General features: G+C 36.5%; 1 protein-coding gene across 3 annotated transcripts in view; it reads right to left on the bottom strand.

The window, feature by feature from the left end:
- Positions 1–2,653: 2,653 nt before the first annotated feature.
- The window catches only part of LOC100367070 (neuronal acetylcholine receptor subunit alpha-10-like), a 65,400-nt gene continuing 48,658 nt past the window's right edge, over positions 2,654–19,395 (bottom strand). For 2 of the 3 annotated variants that reach the window (XM_085505096.1, XM_085505095.1), the window contains exons 2-6: positions 15,649–15,785; positions 12,294–12,338; positions 12,037–12,146; positions 4,822–5,369; positions 2,654–3,538 (exon numbers count right to left, since the gene is read on the bottom strand). In XM_085505096.1, the coding sequence (XP_085361222.1) occupies positions 2,904–3,538; positions 4,822–5,369; positions 12,037–12,146; positions 12,294–12,338; positions 15,649–15,675 (1,365 nt within the window). In that variant the 5' untranslated portion in view covers positions 15,676–15,785 and the 3' untranslated portion in view covers positions 2,654–2,903. Of the gene's footprint in view, positions 3,539–4,821; positions 5,370–5,825; positions 8,750–8,960; positions 9,512–12,036; positions 12,147–12,293; positions 12,339–15,648; positions 15,786–19,395 lie in introns of those variants that run through there. The other variant, XM_006817954.3, reaches the window with a different exon arrangement.

Raw genomic sequence — 19,395 nt, 5'->3', positions numbered from 1 at the left:
CGTTGGCAGATGCTGCTGCATCCAACATGAAATAGTAGCACCGCGTTATGTTCGATATGGGACTCACATCGACGTACACAACGCTGTGAAATACATTGTTTACATGGAATTCGAATACGCGCAACAATCTTTTTTAACATGAGGTAAAAGAACCGCAAATTGGATGAAGCTGAGGAGGCAATACCTATATACATTATACGTTTACAGGAGTATACCTACTCTATAATGCAAGAAGAAAGGAAGCGTTTTGTATTAACATTATCATATGTGGCACACAATTTTTGTACCAACGTAATTCAACAAGGTGTATTTTTTGTTCTATATATGTGTTCGTACTTTCATTTTTAACTTTTTTCTCACGCTGGTAATTCAAAATAAGTTTCTAATTGAGAGCTGAAAAGTACGTATTCGCTCATATGAAGTAAATAGTATGAAAAAAACACAATATTGCAATAAACTATGATCAACAGACGTCAATGACTCGATGTAATGCTGTCCACAGCACATTAATTGGAGTTTCAGGCCCCCTATCCTCTCGTTATGTGGGATATAGTAGAAATACATCTTCAATATCAGCATCGAGATCATGTTCTCATTCTGTGCTCATGGACACCCAGAACCATCTGAGAACGAGTGACGTCACCGATTTGAATAGATATCCTATGAGATTTCGAAGATGCTATTTTCGTAAAACTCAATCTTAGGTATTTGAAATCTGAATCCATTGATCTTTGGAGAATGATGCTATCATTATTGACTTTTTGTCATACTAATGACGTACATATCTTTATAGCCGTCACATTCCTGATACCGAATATAATCTTAGTTTGGGAATAATATTGATTGACCTGAAGATTTACACTGACGCCGCGTACATCATAATCACCATGGTAACTCGAGAAGGCGTGTTGTCTCAATATAACATCAGTCATACCATTCTTTGCCTCGACCTCTTGGTTCTAACCATGGGATTTATTTCTGGTAGAGGGCGTGTTTCTTTGTCAACATTTACCCAGAGAATATTCTTTTTTTTTGTCAGCATATACTTTTGTTCGTCGACATTTTCTAGGAAAGTAATTTATCTTTGTTCTAAACAGTCCGTATTTACTAGTTTCTCTTTTTTGCATTAAACAACGCCAATTTACTAGGACAGAACTGTTTTTTTTTTCCACATTTACTTAATCTAGTAAGCAAACTGAAATGCAACATGTAGGTCAATTCATTCTGATAGATGTATATAACAGGTGTGATATATATTGCTGTATCGTGATATCTATCTACTAGTAGGTATAAGATTGTTCGTATAAGAAAAACGTAACGTAACACATGTACGCAGTAACAACACACAACCGAGGTGCAAAAAAAACAACAACATCAAAACTCGCTAAATTCGTCTTATGACTCAGTTATAACTAGACAATGACTACACGACCGATATCGGTAATTAACGGGCTGTTTTTGGGCCTCGGTCTCGAAACAACAATCAAAAGAGACTTCTTAGTTGTGTTCTAACTATCAGTAAAACCTTAATAATTGCTATGCCGTGCAATTAACAATTAGTTTTTTTGGGACTATGTTGACCAGTCAATAAGATTATAATTATATAATATAATTTAATAATTTGAGTAACTTTCGAAATCTTTGATGTATGATTATATATACAGCCATAATGTACACGATATTGATGAAATGTTTTCTACTTGATTAAATTTCCAAAAAAAGAGAGAATATTTAGTAGTCGCGAATGATGTGCAACACCGGAATTTGATATGCCCCAACCATGTTAAGTTGTTGTTTTGCAAAATAACAGCCCTTAACTGGATAAATATCATGCGTTTCGATTGAATTTTCACCAGGTTTAATTTTTGTTAATTTCCCTGCTTCAAGAAATTACATAAGCTACCGTTTATATGCCTTGGGCAGTTGCTGGATTAATGTACGCTGGAGTCCTCGCCTTGCACACCGTATAATAATTGATTTAACAAATTCTAGTCTAACTTCAATAATTTACACGATTGAGTAAACATTTTGCCTATAAGAAAAAATAGCACATACGCAAGATAGCACTCCTGTTCGGTCTAGTACTTCCAACGTCATGGGAAAGTTTGCGCATTGGAAATGTGATGTATATGACGGATATATTTTATGGCATGTGTGAGCATTTTACACTATATGCACGCACTGTCTTTGCCTTGACCGGTTTCTAAACAATTTATCACATGCCTACGCCAATACAGTCTTATAGATAATTATTTATATGGTATCGTTGCTACTTAATGAAATGTTATAACAATGCATTATTATATTCACTTTATTAATTTGAGTACTGCGGAAACCGGATTGTACTTAATATGCGCGAGTACTTACCCTTAGTAATGCCCTTTGATTGAAATTTTGTCAAAGCAATATCAGCAATTCCCAACAATATAGAATCGATCAGCAGTACAATGGGTAGCTGTGACGCTTAAAAACGGAAGGTCGAGTCACTCAACCTTGGCGATATGATTTCAACTCAGCTAAGGCGATTCAAGATAATAAATTAAATGTTGAATATGGCATCGCAAATAAGGCCTATACTGTTCTCTAATTGAGTTCTGTTTTTGTAATACAGTTCTCGGAATGATATTGATTCAATACAGCACCACGATCTCTATAAATAGAACGCAAATTTATATTTACACCCCAAATCATGGGCATTGAAGGAATGACATATGACTTAAACTGGAAAACCCACAGCAAATTCTACCTTTTCGGTTATTTTATTTTTTTTAAATTGATACCCGCTATATCCATAAAACAAACATCTTTTCTGTTATCGCAAGATGCTGGTACCATGGGCATGTGCTCGATCGGGAGTAAAATATCAATGAGGAAAAGCTGAGTCATTTATCAGTGCCTACGTTTTAAATATTGATGGGTTCGTACTCCGTATTGATTCGGTCAATACATATTTTCGTTGCATCTCCGGGTTTCTGAAGAAGCAAGGACAAGGTAGTAGTGATGGTTGCGATACCAAAGAGAACAAGCAGACTCCTGTCAAGAACAGCGGCGACTTTCAACCACTCATCACGTAGGTACGATTTTTTGTCGTTCTTCCGCTGTGCGGCTTTCAAATGCTTAAAAATTTGATCGACACATCCTTCCATTTTTGCGAATCGCCAATCAAAAGTATCGTTGTCGGTCACGTCTTGAAAACTACGCATTGCAGACGAGACTGACTTCCGGGAAGTGGAGGTAGTGCCACCGAAAGTACTGCTGGTGGTGCGCAAACTTGTTTGATCATGTGGGGGTATGAGCCGTCGCCCGAACAAAGGTGAGGGTCGCATTCTCATCATGCTGCTTCTTTCATCGTCAACTTTTTTCAACTCGTAAAGGCAACCTTGCCCGCAGTTATGTAGACACATAGTTGCAAGGTATCTTAGGACGAACACTTTAACCCATTTTGGTACTTCCCTGTTACATACGTTGACGTTAAGGACAGCAACGTTCATTGCAGTTGACACCGATATCAGACACATTGCTGCTAAATAGTACTGACCTGAAAAACAACGAACACACTAATGAATACATCTTGGAATCTAACTGGTACATGTTAACACGTTTGCTGCCACGCCGCTATGAACAACCGTAAATTGAGTATCTTTTAGTACGTCTGTCCTATATTGTGTGCATATTTGTCATCTATATTTATGGGTATATGCGAAGTTCAAAACACGACCCTAAATAAATTATGAAACATTTTGCTGTTTGCAACTAGAGATAATAAAACAATGTATTGGAAAGTACATTTAATAAGTCATTGTCAATGGCATAGTCCCCGTTTGTTTAATAGACACAATATATTCTATTATGTGATGTATGTGTAAAGTTTAAACTTGTTTGGTCCAGGCATGTATGAAATATAGCTCTGTGGAACTGCATCCTTTGAAACAAAATGACCGCCAATCGACCATTTTGAGTCTTAAAAAATGAAATGACGTGAATCACGGACCCATTATGTTGAACGAAGTATATTTTAGTTTTAGTGTCAACTGTTTGTCGCATACTAAAAGATAATGTGTTCACAATTGTTCGCGTCAACTTGGCAGCCAGCCTCACGCATCATATAACTATTGATCAAACTAATACGCTTTTTTCACACCCTCAAAAGTTTCCGACATGCAGGGGTTTTTCAGTTTGTTGTTAAATATTACATAAATGTTTATAATTGACATTCAATTCTATTCCAAAAAATGAACAGACGCTCAACAGATAATGGCGAATAATATAAATAGACGCAGTGAAAACAAAGCTGCATTGATCGATTGTAGCATACCATTAAGGCAACGTAAGTGATGCATTGTGTGTGGATTATTATTTGTTTAACAATTATTAATATGGTCTTTGTTATAGTTGAAACACGTCGTGATCATGTATACATCAACATGCATTATCAAGAAAATATGCAAGGAAAAAACTAATAAAAATAAAAAGTTTGAAAGTTCAGTCTTGTTATTTCTATATTTTGCTTAATGAGCGTCAATCTGTATTCAAAGATCTCAGGCAGATGTCAGATCAATAGGACTAGCATGTAAGCATGTGACAGTAGAAGTGACAGAATGACTGCGTTATATAACATTGGATGAAAGAAATGCCGTTATTTCATTCTTGGAGAGAGGTGACCGAGAAATTTATTCAAATATTAAAGAAAAAATGTCTGCAACTTTGCTTCATTAATTTGGGAGCAGGGGAATGCATATAACGTGTAAAAATGTGTACAAATTGTCACCTAATCCAAATGATAAACAATTTTCTGTCCCATACAGGGAATAATTACCATACCTATGAGGGGAATTTCCATGGAAGTCCGGGGCATCATTTGTGCCACTAGTAGAAGAAACACTGTTAACGACAGAATGAGGGTGACACTCAAATTAGCTTTGACGACCCCTACATTGTACGGCATGCAGAACCCCAGAAAAGAGAGTGCGCATAGTAGGATACACGGTGTGATGAGGTTGTATATGTAGTATAGAGGCTTCCGGCGAATGCATATATAGAACGTCACATCCGGATACTGTTGGGGACAGCAATCGTATTCTAGAACGTGTCGACGAGTGAGGGCGAACTCCAGATTCCACTGCTCGTTACGAATGAACTTTTCCGTATTCGGTTCCCGCGACACATTTACGAGGTTGACTTGAAAGCTATCGTAAGACCAGGAGCCGAACTTCATCTTGCATGCTTGTACATCGAAGGGGAAATATTTGACATACACACGGCAAGTGCTTTTGAGTATCATCGGTCTTGAAACAAACTGGATTGATCCGTTTGAGTTTACCACGCAATTAGAGGAACCATTCCCCCTTTTATAGTCAACCGTTGCAGCACTAAAAAAAAATAAACAAATACACATTTAATAGATATTACAATTTGTGTTTGTATTTTTGCCTTCAATTGTAAACGCTTAAGAAAATGACGTTGTTGTAATTGTTTTCCGACCACCAATGAATCTTCAATTTTGTTATCACGGAAGTAACTTGTGTGTCCGTTTGTGGTAAAAGGCACTTGTATAAAGAATATGCATATGAACCATGCTCTGATTAAATCGGCTCTATGGCTGCGCTAATAGACATTCAAAATTTCAACTCAACACTAATCATCCCCGTTTTTCGGCATTTTTTAACGGCTTAATTGTACGGTAACAATCCTTTACTTTTCAATCGAATACGTCATTAAGCTGGATCTCACGTTGTAATCAGTCTTTGAGAGTACACACACCACTTACACGCACTTGTACAACTACGTACGTACGTACACACACACAAATAATAACCGCCATATAATTATGTGTACATTTTTATTGCATATATTCACTGTGTGCTTAACTAACACGATATTATTGAAACTAAAAAAATCCACAAAATACTGAGTGGATATCGTAAATCAGAATAACGTCGGGCTTGTATTTAATACAACAGAGAACAACAAACATTTTGTACGAAAATAGTGTTGCAAAAACTAGTGAAGTTATTAAAAGTTCATTTACAAACTATACACTATAATAAAACACCTGCAGTTGCCTATATTTCAATATTGCCGACCTACGATCTACCTACTATATGCGCCCTACATCTACATAGTCTTTTGGTTGACTAGAGACGGAGAGTAAACTAATATATTATGTTCTACAATTTATCTAATTACTGTTATACTATCTCGTCTATCAATAATCTACAGTATTATTTTTGACTTGTGTTTTCGATCACTTTTATTGGGAGAAGGCGTAAATTATTGTGCTATACACAGTATATCATCCTTGCGGGAGTTGTTGTATTGAAAACATACGTGTAGAATTAACTAAACGAACTCTGAGCTAGTATACTCGATACGTATCTGGGTATTAATATTGCTATTGCCAAATACTCGCTTATGAACCAATAAACACATGCGATATTCCATCGCTTCATCCTACATAAAATGTTTGGTCACGGTTAAAGTGACTTCTTCATTTATTATCAAATGTATATAATTACATAGTAAAATGATTTCATTATTATTATTCATTATATACTATAGTATAGCTGGTGATGTCAACATAAGTTAGCTTTCCTGGCTATGTCCAAGTTACAATGAATATTCGGGCTCTTATAAACATGTTTGCATATATTCGAGTCGTATATTTAATCCGACGATATTCCAACATTTTACAGACTTTTATTGTAACTTCTTCATATGATGTCCTGAGTATATATATGCCAGAGACGGCGGCACAACATTTGGCATGGGGAGAGATCTGCTCACCAAACTTGCGCCGAGGCGCGACCTTACTAGGGGTAATCTAGACCCTCTGCAACGCTGTTACCTGCATATTGAGGGCCAAATTTTGCTGACACAAAGAGTTCCAGCTTGATTTTAGAGAGCCGCCACTGTATTCGTTTATTTGCAAGGATCTTTGTTACATCAGTTTGCAGTATCATTGATCTGTAAATCGTGCGTTAATGATTGTTAACATTATTAGAGGGATATAGATATATTTGAGATAGAATTGAATATCTTCGCTGAACATGGTTGATAGGCTGTTTTGCACTATATACAGTTATTATTACTATTATTATTATTTTCAGTATTTCTGCCATAAGAGATATAGAATATAGTTTTTATTGAAAGCATCCAGATGATGTTCATCATGAAGTACAGATACAGATATAATGCCGGTGGATATTCCGGCGATATAGTTTATTTGGAGACGCACGTTACCTATATGCCATTAATTTGTCTAAGTTAGATCTGATTAGTCGCTTATATTAAAGTGAAACACCGTACTTATTCAGGAATGAAACAATACTTTACTTACATGTGACGATAACATTGCTTACTTATGTCGTAAATTGTCGACGCTTTAGCGTACACAATTTATTTGAGAAAACAATAATTTAAGATTAAGTAATGTATTAAGTTTTCGGATTAAAAATTCTGCGATGCGCTTGACTTACTATTCTCAATATTAGGAATGTTGGGTCGGAATATGTGTATTGATGTGAAAGACATCCTCGTTTATACTTCTTACTGTTTTATGCGAATGTTGTAGACGACATAAACTTACACTTAAGTAAACACATTTCTAGTCCTTGTATAATTAAAAGCTGTTTTCTGGTAATGCCTGGACAGTACACAAGCGTCTATGTTAGTCTCTCACTATACTCTACTCTACTCTACTCTACTCAGTGAATCTTTGCAACAGTTGTTTAATTTCTGAGTACATTTACCACTACACTTACATTGATGCAAATAGTCTTTTTTGTGGGTGGAAATTAATATGAAAGTCAGTACCGTTTGAGGTATTGAGTAAAGCCATAAAACCGAGTTTTGCTATTGAAACATTGTATTTGACTGCCAAGTCAAGATTAAATCCAAGCTGAAAAGTACTTGTGATGGAACATAATTAATATAAATTGTAAGAAGCCTGTGTAACAACGACAACTTTGCATGCATGTCAGCAAAGTGGTCTTAGATGATTTATAAAATGTTCGGCAAATCTTGTGCAAATGGTCAATTTGTCTTCTAATATATATTATAGTTGTATACTATATGTTCTGCTCTATATAATCACATATAATTTCATTCAGTACAGGTAGTCAGACAAAATACAGTTATGTGTACGTATCATTCTCGTAGAATCTCTCGTCCTCTGCAATCATTCTGTGGCAGCGTTTTGTAGCGTCGCCGGGGTTCTGAAGCAACAAAGCAAGTGAGGTAGTGATAGTGGACATGATAAACAAAAACATCAGTGTCTTATCCAAAATGGTGGCGACTTTAACCCATTCGTCTCTGAGTGAACCTTTTCTATCATTCCTCCTCTGCAGGTACTTCAGATGTTTGAAGATTTCACAGACGCTCTGCTCGACTTTAGAGAACTTCCACTCATTCTCATCATCTCCGACGTCATGGAAGGTGTTGAAGGACACTGCGGCCCTACTCGATGACGAGCTCTGTAGACTATAGTGGCTGGGATCCCTGCTACTCTGAGTGCCTGCAGTGTAGCGTCCATTTGAGTGTGCTCTGCGGGCTCCTATGGTGTCCGAATTCTGTGACAATTGGCGATGTTTGCACTCGCTTACACGCATGCACATAATAGTGGCCATATACTTCAACACTATGACTTTGATCCACCTGGGCACATCTCTATTGCAGACATGCACGTTTAGTACAGCTACATTCATTGCTGTGGACACTGATATAAGTGACATGGCTGCTAAGTAGTACTGACCTGTGAAAATATCGAATATCAAAAATTGAACAATTATATATGATTTAATAATGTATAACCCAGAGAATGTTCTGATTCCCTATATTTGTTCGAAGATTTGAATGCGGGAAATCATAATTTCATAACTTTTCTGGCGTTAGATCGAACAAAACTCGCAAAACAGTATTATTATGCTTATATGCAAACATCGGCTGAAATTAAGCACACTAACCAATGAGCGGTATCTCCATCGACGTTCTTGGCATCATTTCAGCAACCAGAAGTAAAAATACCGTCAGAGATAAGATCAAGGTTACGCTGAGTGAGGCCTTCACCACTCCCACATTGTAAGGCATGAAGAACCCAAGGAAGGACAGAGTACACAGCAAGACGCATGGTATTATTAAGTTGTAAATATAATACAGTGGTTTCCTTCTAATGCAGATGTAGAAAGATACATCTGGGTATTTCTCTGGGCAGCATTCGTAGAAGATCACGTGGCGCTTAGTGAGAGCGAACTCCAGATGCCACTGCTCGTTATGGATGAATCCAAGTAGGTCTGGCACATCTTTAACGTTAACGAGGTCCACCTGAAAACTGTCGTACGTCCAGGATCCGAATTTCATTTTACACATCTGGACATCGAATGGGAAATACTTGATAAACACTCTACACGTGCTTTTCAGGATTGAAGGCTTGGAGACGTACTGTATCTCACCGGTTGAGTTTACCACGCAGTTAGATGATGATTCGTTTTCTTTTGAGTAGTCCACCGTGTCGGCACTGTTGATAAAAATGGTAAGATAAATGAGACCTGGTGCAAGGTACTCGATCTGCAAACTATATGAACACAATAGTTGCAATAACAGTAATGCTCGTAAGCCGAAGAAAGCAAAGCAGAAACACAAACTGACATGAACAAAGTGGGTAACGAAAGTAGAAAAAATATTATGAAAACGAGCACAATAAAATCATGGTTTCACATCAACGTATGGGACAAGATGTATTAGTGAAACATATTCACTGCACCAGTTTATATGGTGATTGCAGTCTGAATATCAACATTTTGAAAGTTTATGTTTTGTTTTCTAAATACTACTAACGTGAACAAAATACCTGCAATACAATCTGCCTAACAGTTCGTGTTTTTATTGTGTTTAGGGGCAAACAATATAGAAGTGACAACCAAGAGGTAATATGTTATATATCCACAACTAATTTTAGACGACTTAGTTTATAACTTACTAGTTGGTCGTGTTGTAATTTTAACATGTTTTAATATATCAGTTCCTGTGCACGAAATGCGCAAAGATTACGTAATATAATTTCGTGTTATTTATTATTGCAATTATCTAAAATAAAGAAAGTGCAGATTTGTTGCCAGGTCAGAGACTTTGCAACGCGAACTTTGTGTGTCATCAACCACCTTGTCCTCGACTTATATCCAGAATTGTGAATTATTAAACTACGCTGCCAGTGCCATGTTTCTTTGAGTCATATAATATCAAGGTTAATAATCAACTATCGGTGTCACGTGATCTATATAAACAGAACACTTTCACAAAACAAAACAAAACAAAAAAATAGAAAAGAAATGAAGCAAAATATACAAATATACTAAAGTCTATAAAAAGTAGAAGGTTATAATCCAGATTGCACAGTAACGCATTTTTAGCGATGGTGATATTATTTGTAAGGTGATAGTGACAGGGGTTTAGATTGATTGAAAGGTAGAGGTAAGGACAGGTAGGGCGTGAAATGCAGTAAAATAACATTGATTGCCATGCATACTAAGTATAGTTATGAAACTGATGAAAATCTTACCTATTAGCTGATCGCAATCCCGCATGTCAAAAATCGAACGACGTTCTGCTTTTTAGATTAGTAAATTTTATTAAACGAAAACACTTTTCTTTTAAAATAACTATTCCTTTAAATGCAACATCGAAATTCCAGAAAACAAGTGGCATGCTTAGGCATTCAGTGACCCTACGATTTCGTGCATCATGCAGGTGCAAAAAAAACACGTTTGGATTTATGTCGATTTCCTGTGACAATATTTGTTGTGTAGCTAGGTGCATTTTTAGACATGCAAAACAACAATGAGTGGAGTGGAATGGAATGGAATGAAAAGGGAATAACAGTGTTACAGTGCAGGCCGAATATGTAGCTATGCATTATCAACTGTATTTCAAAGACATTATGAGAAATTGTAATATCCAGTACTGTAATTATATCTATCTATATATATATATATATACGTTTTGCCGATTTATCAATACGTGGTTGCTATACCAACACCAACGTTCAATGCGTTGCCAAATCATCAAAGCATATCAAACCCTCGTTGTCAATAATTGATAGTTCTAAATTATCATTTGATTCTTCGTTTTTAAAAAACAAAAGTCAAATGGCAGGAAGTATCACAAAAGTCAACCACACTAATGAGCTTTAAATTACTAAAATCTACCCATGCGTTTGAAAGCTGAATCCGTAGTGCTTAAGAGTACTTTTACGATAATGGATTTAGCATGGCATGGAAAGAACTAGCTTGGAATTCCGATATGGTCAAATTATGTTGGGGAATATGGGTATGATGAGATGAGGTGATCAATAGGTATATTTTAATATAACATAAATATAATAGAAGTAATGTGAATGATGTGATGATCAATTTAGTTCTAATGAAAGATAATGCGAACATCTGAAGTGATTTTGTTACAAAATTGTGTGCTGAATATTATAAAATGGCAACCAATCATCACATGCAAAATTTGGGATCGCCACTTTTTTCACTATTGAATATCACCTGGATGTTATTTACAATATGTTCAACTAGTCACTGAGTGTCCAAAGATAAAAAATAACTTGTGCAACGCTGGGAGAATTGCTATATTCACCGACAAAAAAAACGTATCACAGATATGGGATGAGTATTGTTGAGAGTTAATTAATAAAAAAGCGGGATGTTTGTTGGTGAAAGTATGAATTACATTTATTGTGACAATTATGAGCAGATTTGAATATTGTGCCGTTACAAGACAAAACGTTATCTTGACAGAAGAAAAATTAACACACTACGTAAAAGCAGCCCCCCCCCCCACCCGAATCAAACACACCAAGTTACGACAAATACAGCACTGAGAAAATACAATCACTCATAAATGCCAATGTTCCATTGTGTCTGGCATGTTTATTGGCTGAATGTTGAATCTGACCACCAAGTGAGCAACCAATAGATACACTAGCTATACTAGCTTTTTATTTACTTTGCTATGACGTCAGCAACTAATTTATGAGCAACTTACTTGTTATATAATGTGACGTCAGGCATCCATAGATCGGATGCAGGAATGCGTATCTGATTTATGCCATCGTATTGGTCTGGGTCCCATCGCATCATTTCATCATCCCACCACTGAAACAGAACACACCAAACACCGTCAAGTCACGCGAGGATATATTTATCACATTTGTGCGGAAATATATATGACGACTTTTGAACTGTCAGCAAGATCTGGATATCATCACCCAAAGCTGAATATAACCTAATGTCGAAGCTTACCTGTGTAGTCCATATGTTAGTCTTAAGAACTTGATTTCTTTCATCCTGTGTAAGGAAATGAAAATCAGATTTATATGTGGGTTTTGCTACATCGCTAAATCGTTAGACAGTGTATTAAGACAGGTTGTAACAACATTTGAATGTAAACATAAGCACAAAATCATGTAATCACTCAATTCATTGCACGCACATAGCCGCTCATCCGCCACTATCCAGACAGGTACACATACGAATTGTCGAAACAAAACTCTGGAGTTAAACAGACGTACATTGCGATTATAGTGTCTAAAACAATGTATTACCGCTGTCAATTGAATCACTTTGCTAACAGAGCCAATCAGAGTGAGTCATTCAAAAGACAACAGAAACATCAGAGGATTAAATGGGCATATATAACATTTTGATAAGGTTAGATACAGGCGACAAGATAAGCGCATATCGTGGAATATTCCACGGGTTTGCAAGAAAGTACCATATATGAAAACAACACAAAGGTAAATAACAATAATTATTAACATTATGTTATAATCTCAAAGAATTGTGATTGCGTTTTAATTATTCACAAGTTTGTTGGGCACTAATTCAAACTAAACTGTCGTTACAGAATTCTAATTTTAATATCCGCCATCAAATAGTATAGCCTCAATAAAATTGATGGAAAACATAGACTTTAGTTAATATCTGTTTAATTTGCGTGTATTGTACTGAAATTCAAATTAGCATCGCCTTCGGATTTCCTTGACATTCGTCAGATGTCAATTAGACCGTTTCCAGATTTAATCAAAATACGGAAATTATAAGCAGAGAGTTATGTCTTTTCTCCAGTAATTGTTATCTCATTGTGGGTTGCCTTTGTTATTATTATAACTGTTTTATCAAATATATTAATATATTATTACTACAACAGAACACGGTACTGATACAAGTTTCGACAAAGGCAAGGCAGCTGTTTCTATTTTTGTCCTCGTTTATTATCACAAACTTGACTTGAATTGTTGGCAGTTGCACATTGATACGCAACGATAAAACAGGAATGTTCCCAGCTGCACCCAAATTTATTACCCACATTCAATATTACTGACCGACCAACAGACAGATTGACTCGAATTTCCACGTGATCCATTGCGCACATAAAGGCGTCCCAAAGACTGTCATAGAAAGAAATCGAAAATACGCATAGTGGATGAAACATTCAGAATTGTGACAACGCAAAATCAAGCGTTCTTCATAATCATGAATTAGCTAATAATATGGTGTCGCCCAGGGAACAACTATTAAATGGTGAATAGATGTCATATTTCGCAATGAAAGAAAGAAACACTATATTATTATAGTGCTACATTCATCGCGCGAGGCATGATCGAAATTCGTGTAAATAAACAATGCTCCTTTACACACGTTGATTATGTCGCTGTAAGTCCCATGCGCGACGTTAACGTTTGCGGCGCATTCATTTGTAGGGGCGTTACGTTACAGCGTAACGGGAAGGGTGTTTGCTAACACGGTCGAGGCATTTGCCGTGTTCGTGAGTTCGAATCTCGCTTATTTCATATGCAGTTGTTTTACATTACTTACATTAATGATCAGTATGTTGTAATCTGCTGTTGTCAGTGACTATTTATATCCCCCTTTCTGAAATTATCCCGGATCGTTTTTTTAATTGACCTAAACACAGCTAATGGGATATTTAGGTATCGTTGTTGGAAATGAAATGGGTAGATTAGCTTATGGATCGCGAGCAGCGATCTCGCGCTATTACGTATGCATACTATAATTAATATTCGAAACATTAATGACGGTGGAGAAATCTCTCTATTTTTATCAGTTTAAAAACAGTAACAGCTGTGTTGATATCACTAAGTGTAGACAGTCAGGGTTACTAATTACAAAGATATCAGTATTTCGCATCATACCTATGCAACTTAAATCATTGTTCAGAGAATGCTTATCGTGTTTGCCGTAGTATTGATCACGCTTTTGATAGCACGACATTTTGTGAATTTCATTGAATATAACGTTACCCGGGGTCATGTAATTACGTACCTGGTGACAGATAACAATCTGCTGACAATTGATTTTTTTTCGATAGCCACCTGAACCAACTAATGCACGAATAACACAACATCGTCTACGTTTGAATGCTTGTTTAGTATATTCACATATGCTATGTGTATTTTTAATATTGGTGTTTGATAGCGTATGCTAATGTATGCGTTAGACTGATTTTCCATGATATGCAAATTAACGCTGTTCTTGTATCTTAGCCATTACGCATGCGCACCGATTTTTTGGTAGGTACAATTACAATCACTGCACATACGTATTAGTTTTATTTTTATCTAAGGAAATGCTTATATTTTATATATTTAGTTTATGATAACACTTAATATAATTTGGTCTACAACATCGAACAACAATATCAAAAAGTATATATTTTCGACCATGATACATCTTTAAGTAAAAATCGGCAATTTATAGTACAGGTGACACAAGTATTTACGAATCCATATAATGCGCATTCTGAAAATATAATAAATGTGTCTTCCATCAAATCTGAAGGAAGCTGCATTTGACTACGCCAATTGTGATGTTATCTGTATCGCTAATGACAACTATTATTGTCCACAGGGAGGATCTGAGGATAAGATACTAATAGGAGGGGGGTTTAACTGATTTATTCCAGACACATCTACTAACGTTTATTTTTGTGAATGTTTTCAAATGTTCAAAGGATGATAGATGTTTTCAGTTGCGGCTGACCGTATGACATATTAAACCAGAAACCATAATATAGAAGATCGCTGTACTTTGAATTTCTTTAGAATAGCTTTAGGTTTAACACCATAATTAGAATTTGTATCAAGGTGTGTGGCCAATCAAATGTAATTTTGGTGGAATGATACATTTAGAGTGAGAATTCAACTAAATAAACTTTTCTAATGTTGCCAATACCAGCGCAGTTGAATACGTATTTCACGTCCATATGTCATCATCAACAATTAGACCCATAAGTGATCGAGCGTATGTAAATTGCTTTACTTATAATGTCCATTCTTTTTTTCAAAATCTGCGCCTTATTCTGTATGTAAGATAATTTATTTCATGTAGTGCTATGCCTAGTATTCAGCATATTAACTTACAATGTTATTTGAAACGTAATCGATTCCCGTAAACACTGATTCATAGTTCGACAGTCCCTGCAAATCTGCTTTAGCATAAAGGGGATCTTGATGGGTTCGTAAAACGTACGCCGCGTCAAAAAACATTATACTTAGTGAATGACTTAGTGCACATGCGAGTACCGTCATTCTTTACACAGCTAACTTCATTAATATGCACACATGTCAGTACCTACCATGTCAGCTATCTGATTCAGGGTCATATCAAAGGAGACTGTGATGGGTTTGGAGAAATTCCTGACAGGTCGCACCTTCTTGTTGTAACTAAGAAACAGATCATTAAACAACTTTTGTTCGCTACCAATTGCAGACACTGTAAATAATTAAAGAAATAATGTTAAAGTTCTGCGTAACATGGAATTGCGCGATTCGATGTAATATGATATGATATGATATGATATGATATGATATGATATGATATGATATGATATGATATGATATGATATGATATGATATGATATGATATGATATATGATATGATATGATATACACAACAAACACACCGGGGTCTACTGGGGTGCAAAACAATTTGATTTTGAACGTCGAAATCAACGATTCAGTAACGCATAATAGAGTCTAAGACGAATTGCGAAAGCGTAGGTGGAATGTCTCAAAACGGAGGAAATCAAAGTTAAAGTTTTCTCTCCAATGAGTTAATCAAATAGTGAAGGCGAGCGTGTCAATCTAGTCATTTTGTGAATGTCGCCGAGTACCGTATCCTCCTGACATTTCAAAGTTACTGGCGAAAATCCGGAATAAAGTTTCCCGGATGGAGGTAGACATTTTGAAAATATCAAGTAGACACTGAAAAATGTCTCACACACTGATGGACACGAGGTATAGTAAAACATTTTTGGCATGACTATACCGCTACGGAAAATAGTCAGAAAATTAGAGATGCCGCAGCCGAATTCAGCTGAATTCAAGCTATGCAGTTATTGAAACACTGCACGTTATTGAACTTTTCGTTCTTGCAGGAGGGGGCGTTTTCTGACCGATTGTCTCAGCGCTGGGCATTATCTAAATATTGGCAGCCCGCTATCTAGATATGAAGTCAACACTCGTGTAAAGATACAACATCCCTGTACTTGGGTTCAAACTAGCAACTTCAAGTACGAAAGTCTTTCATCTACCAGGAATTCGATATCAGTTGCTACCTAATTAGCAAATTAGCTAACTCATTTGCAAAAACCTTGGCACGTACGCTTGTAATGAACAGTTTGGGTGTGCACGCGATTTGGACCGTGTCATTATCTGGAGGGGTGAGAACACTTGATAAATGCATAATGTGACGTAATGATTTACGCAATCAACGTAGTAATTCATATAAACTAATTATTAAAAATGGAAACGAATTTGTATGTCTAATTGTTGTTAAAATAGATAATAGCGAGTTCCATAAACCTGTGCTCTCTGTGGAATTGGAACAAGTCCACTATCACAAGGCAGGTTGGGGAAACCCCGGAATTCAAGATAAATTGTATTCAGTAGTTCTACTAGTAGGCAGGCTCCTAGCTGTAAACAAATCAGTAAAAATGGTTCTTTGCATCCCAGAAAACAAATCGCACGGCATCGAAGTATATTTTCCATCAAAAACGCACCAAAATAAATTTTAAAAGTTAGACATAACCAGTCCGAGCTGCTGTCGAGAAAGTAGCCTGTAATCGTCCCTTGACGGTATTTTGTTTCACGTGCCAGTTTACAGAAATATATACTAGTACTCTCTTAACTTTTACTGCTACGCGAATAGAGGGTTGCACCATGGTGTTCCGGACTGTACAGCGACGCTATCGTGTACTGTGTATACAGTCAGACGAAGTTCTATCCGGACCAAAGTGACACAGAACCACGGCTATACCAAAAGTAGTATGCCTTTATTTTTTGATATTTCACTATAGACTGGATCAAGTCTAATACTTTCTTAAATGCTGTTAATGACGTGAAACACTTGCGTTCCTAAAGTGTGCATGTTTCTTGTTGTACAGAGTGTCTAGACTGGGCATACAATTTATACCATAGAATTCGAACTTGCAATTATATATGAATATGAGAATGGTGTGGACTTATTGCCAATTTGATTAATAACTGTCGACTTAACTGAATTTTTGGCATGACTATACCGCTACGGAAAATAGTCAGAAAATTAGAGATGCCGCAGCCGAATTCAGCTGAATTCAAGCTATGCAGTTATTGAAACACTGCACGTTATTGAACTTTTCGTTCTTGCAGGAGGGGGCGTTTTCTGACCGATTGTCTCAGCGCTGGGCATTATCTAAATATTGGCAGCCCGCTATCTAGATATGAAGTCAACACTCGTGTAAAGATACAACATCCCTGTACTTGGGTTCAAACTAGCAACTTCAAGTACGAAAGTCTTTCATCTACCAGGAATTCGATATCAGTTGCTACCTAATTAGCAAATTAGCTAACTCATTTGCAAAAACCTTGGCACGTACGCTTGTAATGAACAGTTTGGGTGTGCACGCGATTTGGACCGTGTCATTATCTGGAGGGGTGAGAACACTTGATAAATGCATAATGTGACGTAATGATTTACGCAATCAACGTAGTAATTCATATAAACTAATTATTAAAAATGGAAACGAATTTGTATGTCTAATTGTTGTTAAAATAGATAATAGCGAGTTCCATAAACCTGTGCTCTCTGTGGAATTGGAACAAGTCCACTATCACAAGGCAGGTTGGGGAAACCCCGGAATTCAAGATAAATTGTATTCAGTAGTTCTACTAGTAGGCAGGCTCCTAGCTGTAAACAAATCAGTAAAAATGGTTCTTTGCATCCCAGAAAACAAATCGCACGGCATCGAAGTATATTTTCCATCAAAAACGCACCAAAATAAATTTTAAAAGTTAGACATAACCAGTCCGAGCTGCTGTCGAGAAAGTAGCCTGTAATCGTCCCTTGACGGTATTTTGTTTCACGTGCCAGTTTACAGAAATATATACTAGTACTCTCTTAACTTTTACTGCTACGCGAATAGAGGGTTGCACCATGGTGTTCCGGACTGTACAGCGACGCTATCGTGTACTGTGTATACAGTCAGACGAAGTTCTATCCGGACCAAAGTGACACAGAACCACGGCTATACCAAAAGTAGTATGCCTTTATTTTTTGATATTTCACTATAGACTGGATCAAGTCTAATACTTTCTTAAATGCTGTTAATGACGTGAAACACTTGCGTTCCTAAAGTGTGCATGTTTCTTGTTGTACAGAGTGTCTAGACTGGGCATACAATTTATACCATAGAATTCGAACTTGCAATTATATATGAATATGAGAATGGTGTGGACTTATTGCCAATTTGATTAATAACTGTCGACTTAACTGAATTTTTTTCTTACTTTATTTAATAAATATAAACTTTCACGCGATTTTGACAGTTTAAGGGTGGACTGAACTCCTACAAAAATGGCACATCTTAAGTTGTTCAGATTAACGTCTCAGTTGGCCACGCCTCTGTATTTTTGTTGCTTGGGCGTCAGTTAACTATTTTGTAATTTAGTTGGCAAAGTTTATAGCTATCTTGCACAACTGCTTTTTCGTGCACATGTGCCCCACCAGTAATAACCGAGCTTATTACTGGAAATGATTGTGAAACTCGCCTACACCGAACTACGTCACACAGCATAGCTAGACTGATGAGCGAAGTTCCGATACATGTACATGCTCACTTAACCTCGAGTTACGTTACGTATTTTGAGTTATGTGAGCAGCTACTTATGTGTAGTGTGTATACAATTAAATAAGTCCTGTAACAGTGTCTAATACAGTGAAAGGACGATGTGTTTCATTTAGACTAGCGAAGACTTTTTATCAAGACTTGTTTTGCTACATATTAACGCCATGATGAATTTACACTTGGCAACCTACTTAATACCTCTCAGGGAATATTTTACAA

The sequence above is a fragment of the Saccoglossus kowalevskii genome, chromosome 11, assembly GCF_978046115.1.
Source record: "Saccoglossus kowalevskii chromosome 11, keSacKowa6.1, whole genome shotgun sequence".
NCBI classification, from domain to species: Eukaryota; Metazoa; Hemichordata; class Enteropneusta; family Harrimaniidae; genus Saccoglossus; species Saccoglossus kowalevskii.
Note: the sequence above shows the minus strand (reverse complement) of the source record. Positions and strands in the feature narration are given on the sequence as shown.